The sequence below is a fragment of the Sabethes cyaneus genome, chromosome 3 (genome assembly GCF_943734655.1).
Source record: "Sabethes cyaneus chromosome 3, idSabCyanKW18_F2, whole genome shotgun sequence".
Lineage (NCBI taxonomy): Eukaryota > Metazoa > Arthropoda > Insecta > Diptera > Culicidae > Sabethes > Sabethes cyaneus.
Window position 1 is genome coordinate 241,874,490 of NC_071355.1, and position 7,887 is coordinate 241,882,376.

A 7,887-nucleotide genomic window follows, 5' to 3' on the forward strand; every position below is an offset into this window, starting at 1 on the left:
TATCATGACTGATCAAATACACAATTATGGATCACTTTTGGAAGCGGTCACAATTATGAAACAATTTTCATCATATTATGGATCAAAATAAAAATACACTTTTTGCAGCGAATTCTCTGAATGAACTTTATGCAAATCATGTAATAACATAAAAATAACAAGTTTCAAATCGTATGAAAGACCTTGTGTGGCTTTTGGTCTGTCTTTAGATGCCTGCCGTCCTTCTTCGAAGACACCTACCGATCAGCCTTTGGGAATGCTTTTCACGATTTCACGACTGATTTTTTGTCCTGGAAAAAAAGTCTTAGGCTCACCAGCTACGTTGGCTCCGAAAAGACTAGTATAGGATGAAGTTTTCTGTTTTCCGAATTATTATTAACGAAGTAGGTACAGTGGATCTCGGAAAAGTTAATCGATGCAAGAGTTTAATTTAATCGCCGCTATGATGCGACTCTGTATGAAACAGTGGAAAGGCGACAATAAACCGAAAAAATGAAAAATAAACATAGAAGGAAATCGCGCGTATTTGACCGAAAGCTCGAAGAACCAGTAAATTCAAACTCTAAAAAGTTAAGGGAAAAATTAATATTTTAGATTGTTGCATGAGAGCTAACATTAGCTTAACTTTTGCGATGAACCGTTGCATATGTACCATCATAGCGTTTTACTGCCTTACGAAGCTTTCCTGTCCTGCGTAATTCAGAAAAAAGTATTTTCCAAAAACTCAGCTCTGTGCAGCTTTCGATTCTGCATAAAAAATGTTTGTAATAGGTGCTAAACTGTTTGAATTTGTAAAAATTACATTGGAATCAAAGTGATCCATAATTGTGAAAAATTACCTTGTTTTGGTCCCTATTATGGATCACTTGGAAAATTACTTATTTTTACAGGAACATCATTGGCAACCACCAATATTTCGCTGAATCGTAAAGAACTTAGCTTGATCTTTATGTACGAGTCATTTTTTGCTCAAAAATTGGTGATTATGTCACATAGCAACCTTATGAATGAGGAACGTACTGCTTATGCTGATTGAAAAAACGACAGACATTTTGATAGATACTCGACAACAACTTTGTTCGTTCATTGGAAAAGCATCAATGTCGGGATTTAAAGGATGTTTTATGTGTTAAAAGCTAGTTAATAGGGTATATTTTGTTGCAAAAATGCTTCTTACCTTCAAACAGTTTGTTTAACTGAGTTATTTAACTTGAAACACAAAAGTGATTCATAATTATGGGTGATCCATAATTGTGGAGGGAGTGTACTTGAATGAGCCTTTGGGAGCAAGACCTTAGACCTCTCTAAAGCCGGTGCTGATTTATTACCAGAATGTGCGTGGACTCCGAGTCAAAGCATGTCAAAATGTTTTTCAGGGAAGAATGGCCGGAGAGAATTTCATCTCTTTGTTTAACGGTGAAATGTTTTTCTTTCGATTCATACAAGCAGATAACGAGAATCTAATTGCCATATGAAAACAATGGGTGAGCGATACACCTGTAATCTACTTCTGATATAAAGATTGTAGCTCGAATCAGCCCAATGATACCAAATCATATTCAGGACACATTTTGTACTTCTTACCAAAGAATGAAAATAAATTGAAATTTACATCATTTGATAACATCTTTCCGAATGCCAATAGATACAGTTCGAAAGAAAAGATTACATAAAGTAGTTGAGCTTTGTACATTGGTACATTGGGCGGTGATTTTTGGTTGATTCTACGCGCATCTTAAAAGAACGCTGCCAAAGCACCAAGTAACACTTCTGGTAGTATTCAAGCCTACAGCCATATCCTACATTCAAAATATACCTCACGAATGCAACGAAACCTTCGCAGGGATCTGAAAATGTGTTGATCATTTGTCAATTGTTCCACAAAAAGAACATAGCGGAACAAGACACTTCTGCTGGTTGAACTTTTTAACTTCAACGTTTTTCGTGTTGTCAGAACTGTCATCGGTAAACTAAAATTAGACCAGCATCGTACTTCGAAACAAACTAAGCGGCACTCGCTAGACCTATTTTAGTTCTATTTGATGATTCCATCCAGCTGTGTAAGTTTGCTACTCAATGAAAAGAATCAGTTGTGTTTCCTGACACGGATCTGAAGCCCGCTGATCGGGTTGACCACGGTATCCTTTTGGCAACACTTGAGAAACTCTCCGCCTGCAAGTGGCTACACTCCTAGGTTAACCGTGATGGAAGGGATTCGCGAATTCAGATCCATTCTGTAATATCTTTGGTGTACCACCCCAGGGAAGCAATTTGGGACCACCGCTATTTTCGCTGTTAAAACGTCTGCCACCAGGTTGTAGTGTGGATCATTGTATACCGTTGTTGAAATTTTCAAAATATAATCAGAATTAACTGTATGGATTATATCTGGTTCCAACAAGATTTCTAAATTGCCTATTTTTAGTCGTCTTTCGTCTCAAGCAGGTACACGTGTATAACAAAGTAATAGCTTTATATAGACGACTGGACAGTTAATAATTTTGAGATTTTTTTTCCCTAATTTCTTCTTCTTTTCTGTCCTAGTTTCCTTTTAATATCAGATTCGATTGTTTAGTAGCATACTGCAAAGTAACCGAAAAAAGTTTCGACTTCTCGTATTTTTAGTTGGCTTGAATTTGTTTTAATGTTGCAAATTACAATTTAGACCTAGTCCGGCTTAGACCTTGCCCAATTTTTTGTCTCAGCTGTGCTCAGCAGCTTCATAATATTTCACTCCACATCCCTTTTACTTGTATGCTAGTGTGCTCTACACAATTTTCTAAAAATTTGTATAAAACTCAAGGTCGTGCATCAAGCTCGAAGCTGGTAGAAAAATGGGATGGTTTGTATCTTGGCGTCGATGAAGTTTAATACATATTAGACACCTTTCAGGAGGGCGGCGATCCACAGTTGACTACAAATAAACAAATTTGTTTGCAGCTTTTTTTAACGTGCCTACTATGTCAAATCCATCGGATCGCACCTAGAGATTCGATCGAATAAGGACGATAATCTTGAATACCCAAGTCAAAGCAAATGAGTCACCTATTCAGTTTAAGTTAGCATCCAATCGAAAGTACAAACCGACGGGTTCAATAACAAGGATTTAAAATCCATTCACCGAAAAAGACATTGCATAATATATGTGGGAAAATAAAGTAGGTTGATTTGATAACATAGTGACCGTCTCATAAAGTGCTAATTGAAAAATGCACGATCTTCATAGATAAGTGCTAAGCAAAACAGACCCAGCAGGGCCCCTTTTTAACATCCCAACAAAGTTGCACAACGTATATGCTAATAATTTACGTGCTATCGAGTGTGACTAATCCAGATCCCCAGCCCAAGACAAAGGCTATTGACACTGTCGCTCTAATCGACCACGATTGTTGCTACGCTTTTGCCATAGTTTCACACGCACAGCCAGACCGGAAAACCCCATCGAACCAGTCGATCTAATCGGCCATTATGACCCAGTAAACTTTGTTTACATCACACCTAGCCGCCTAGTTCCTGTTCGATCTTGCATCACACACACGCTACCCTACGGATGCGATCATTTGCAACAGACAGCCTATGCGCAAGCGATTTGATAATAACAAAGCACGAAACTCTCCTGTTTGCGTGTCGGTGAACGTAGGTAGAAAGACGTCATCTGCGTACATAGGTTTTAATTAGTTAGTTAGCCAGCTTAATCACACAATCCGTGGGCAGGGGCAGAAATTAAGTTATTCAACCGTGCAATAAAGGAAAGTTGCTAGTCCTTACCACTGGCGTGCGCTAAATGTCGGGGGCAAAAATGACTTGGTTGTTGAGTGCCAATTATAGGCGATTTTACGCTTCATGTTCGGAATTTGGACTTAATTTTTGATTAACCGAACCCAAAAACTAATACGTTTGACAATCCCAGTTTGGTCCGTCAAAACTCAAAACATGTTCGAATGATAATGATGATGATGATGTGATCACTCACTGGGACGTACGCGTGAGTGCAAGAACGTGAGAAATGAGAGAGAATACATGAATGAATGAAATTGTGTTACAAAATTTAATAGGTCTGTGCTCGGTATATGCTGAGTTCCAAGCACATAATAAGCAACAGTGTTGGCTGCTTCACTCGAAACGGAGAAGCATTACTAGTTGATAAGGATATAAACAAGAATTTTATCCTAAAACAAGTTAAAAATTGTATTTATTTCAAATTCAAATTGCATTTATAACCATGTACAAAACCACGTACGCAATAGAATTTTTCATTCATCGGATAAGCTGCAACCTGCAACTTACAAAGTCAAATAGAACTTAATAATTATTGTCATTTTGTTTTAAAACTTGTATATCAAGTCTGAACCGTGTGGCAACACTTGACCAGCATTTAAAAACAATAAACCATCAACGCAATTCGTACTTTTTCTAACGCCATACCTGTCGTCTAAATGCATGTTTATCCTTTTCGAGAAATTTATCAATTTCCCGCGATTTGTAGCGCTGCTCGAGCTCCTCTGGGCTGACCCGAAGTCGCAGTAAATATCCAAATAAATCCCCGCAGCATGACCGGGAACAGGACAGCTTTGATAAGCCGCCTTCGCCACCTCGCCTTCGGTTATTCGCTGTAGCCATCTTTAAATCGCATCACATATCAACAACAGACTAGCACCATCACACTACCAAACAATCGGCCTTTACTTTTTACTTCACCCGATCACTCACTCACTCACTATCCGTGAGATGGATATTCTCACGTAGGATCTGACTGCCGCTGCTGCTACTGCTGCTGTTGCTGCTGGCAGCCAAAAAACAAGCATTCGAGTAGCCGCACCTCGCACTGCTGATTGCACTTTCTTTCTTCACTTCACCAGTGACATTCGAGCTCTTTTCTCCTCTAGTATACTGCGCCACACAATCGAAAACACTTTCCACTGCTGGCTTCCGCTGTGTGCGTTCTTCTACTCCAACAAAGAAGCACACAAACACATGCGCACTTAAAATAAACACCCGTCGTCGTCAAAGTGATAGAAACGTCACTCTCGCGAAAAGAAACCCGTCCCCGAAGAAAATCCCGTGATGATAATCCGAATTTCGCAATTTTCAGCCTCGAAACTGGTTCAAAAGTGCGAAACTCACACGCACCGTACGGTAGATGTATTAAATCACACTTTAGCTACACTTTTGACACTGAATACGACCGAAAACACGCTAAATTTTGGAAATTATTACGAGCCAACCGACATCAACACCAATCGTGCTGAGCTATTTCACGTATACTAAAATTGCTACGACCGAGAGAGTGCAAGTGGTGTCCGTCGCCGAGCGAGAGCTCGCTAGAGTGAGCTAGATGAACACCGCCGCGAATACACCGTCGCGTCCGTGCGGCGGCTGTAGAGGAGTGCCGCTTTCGGGTGATTGGTCTTTATGGTTACACGGCGTACAGAGAAAGGGTTGCCATATTTTTGTTTGCGGTGGGTCACAGTGAATTTGTATGAGTTCTAAAAATTATGTTCGATTGTGCTACCATAGTCCAGTAATAGTACTGGATAAAAAGAAAGTAAATGTTATGACGATCTGCAAGTAAAAAGATATATTTTGTATTGACATTCGTACATTATACAATGTAAAATTTTAAATCTGCATCTTATACCTACAGCCTCCTCCTCGATATAAGATAACCTCGTTATAAAACAACCTCGATGTGAGACAAATTCGTTTGACATAGTTGGTAACGACATCAGAGCTAATTTTCCATTCCAAAAGCGGCGCCATTAAGATGTTCATTATTGCGAAATAATCCTAAAAATTGTAAAAAAATAATAGTTCATAAAACGTAAACACATAAAACAGAGCGGCGACTGGCGACTGCTAATGCAATTTTTTTTTGAAAAGCCCAAGTTTCAATGTAAGACAATTTCGATATAAAACAACTTTTTGAACAATAAGTTGTTTAATTTCGAGGTATCCCTGTATGTGGCATCACTGCACACGATTGAACGGGCCACTGATGGGTGAAAGAGCACACGGAATGAACGGAATGAACTACTTTGTCCGGTGTACGTGCAAGCATGGAGTTAGATTTTGGTAGTATTTCATACGGCAGGAATTTGTTATATTCAAGTTTAAACATTAATGTCATATGAATGCTGGATTTTTATACCTTATTGTTAATTTTAATTCAATTTTCTCGTTTTTCAGAGGGTAGGCGGGTTTTCTAAATTTTGCTTTCAACCTTTTTATTAAAATACAGAGGAATTTCGAATTTGACATGGTTCGATTTTGGCATGCCTCGATTTTGGCAAAAAAAGTATCCGTTTTTGGCAACACAAAATATTTCACTTCCAAAAATATGCTTAAATATCAGTCAGTTTCCGCCTACACGCTTTAAATGATGAAAAAATTATGCCCTCAGTGTGTTTATGAAATAAAGTTTGCAGTTATAGAATGTTTCGAACAATAATAATTTTATTGCCGTAGGACTACGTCTTACCGCAGGTTACTAAACGCTTATTTGCACCGGATGGATAGCTCTTGGCGGAATTTTCAAACATAAAATGGTTGTAATCGTTGATTAATAATTTTTAGTCAATTTCTAACGCATTTACATTAAATTTTTTTATATCAAAAAAAGGTCTTGATTTTGGCAACATATGTAGGCGACAAGCATTTGCTGCCAAATTCGAAATCCTACTGGGCTTGGATTTAGATTTGGATTTGGATTTGGACTGAGAACTGAAGTCAAACATGATGTTTAAACTTAAATGTGCTTGAATATTCGATTACATTTACGCTTGGATTCACATTTGGGTTAAATCTTACATATCTTGGATGCGAAAATTCTACTTTTTACGTTTTACTTTTAATTTTTGTTGTTGATTTTGTTTTACTTTTCATTTTTAACTTTTAACTTTTGTAATTTGTATTTTCACTTTTAACTTTCAACTTTAATCGCAATTGAAGGTGTGAAATTCGGCGAGTGGGCCTCGAAACAAGAAGAATGATCTTCAGCAAGAGTAGCCTTCGCAGACGATTTCGACATCATTACTAGAAACCTTGGGACGGTGGAGACAATCTACGCCAAACTAAAAACGGAGACTACAAATCAAAGCGTTGCAAATCAAATATATGCTAGGAGGAGGCTCCATAGAAAGCAATGTTTGCCTCCCACGGACAATGACTATTGACGACGATGAACTGGAAGTGGTAGATGAGTTCGTATATTTGGTATCTCTGTTCACCGCCTACAATAATACGAGTAAAGAGATTCAACGACGCATTCAAGCTGGAAAACTAGCCTATTTTTACCTCGTAGCATAGGCCGCCGCACAAAGCTGACGATGTACAAAACGCTAATCAGACCAGTAATCCTCTACGGACTTGAGACAGTGCCTTTGCTTACGGAAGACATACGTGACCTTACCGTATTTTAACGAAAGATATTGCGGACTATTTTTGGCGCATCTCGCATCTTACGCTTAACTCCACTCGTAAGGTTCCGTACAACATCTGGCTGCAGCTTCTTCTGTACGAAACCCCACTTTTTCTTCATACCTTCGTAATAGCCCATTCTTTTTCGATGGGCCTTAGGTCCGGTGCGTAGGCGGGGGGTGGGGGTAGGAGGGTTCATATCCTTGGGTACGAAAATGACCTCGTTGGTTTCGTACCACTCCATGACATCCTTTGAATAGTGGCACGAAGCTAGATCCGGCCAGAAGACTGCAGGGCCTTCAACAGAGGAAGCAGACACTTCTGTAGACATTCCTTGAGGTAGATCTGCTCGTTTACAGTCCCGGTAGTCACGAACGGCGTACTCTGTTTGCCCTGAGCAGTTCGCCTGCCAAATCATGTATTTCTTGGCAAACTTTGAAAGTTTCTGCTTCCTTACTTCCGTCAGAGCAT

The 7,887-nt window shown here is 39.1% G+C and overlaps 1 protein-coding gene across 1 annotated transcript in view; it reads right to left on the reverse strand.

The window, feature by feature from the left end:
• LOC128744728 (guanine nucleotide-binding protein subunit alpha homolog) overlaps positions 1-5,212 on the reverse strand; it is a 98,390-nt gene extending 93,178 nt beyond the window's left edge. Inside the window, exon 1 of the mRNA XM_053841927.1 lies at positions 4,426-5,212. Within this exon, the coding sequence (XP_053697902.1) occupies positions 4,426-4,620 (195 nt within the window). The 5' untranslated portion in view covers positions 4,621-5,212. The remainder of the gene's footprint in view (positions 1-4,425) is intronic.
• Positions 5,213-7,887: the final 2,675 nt, after the last annotated feature.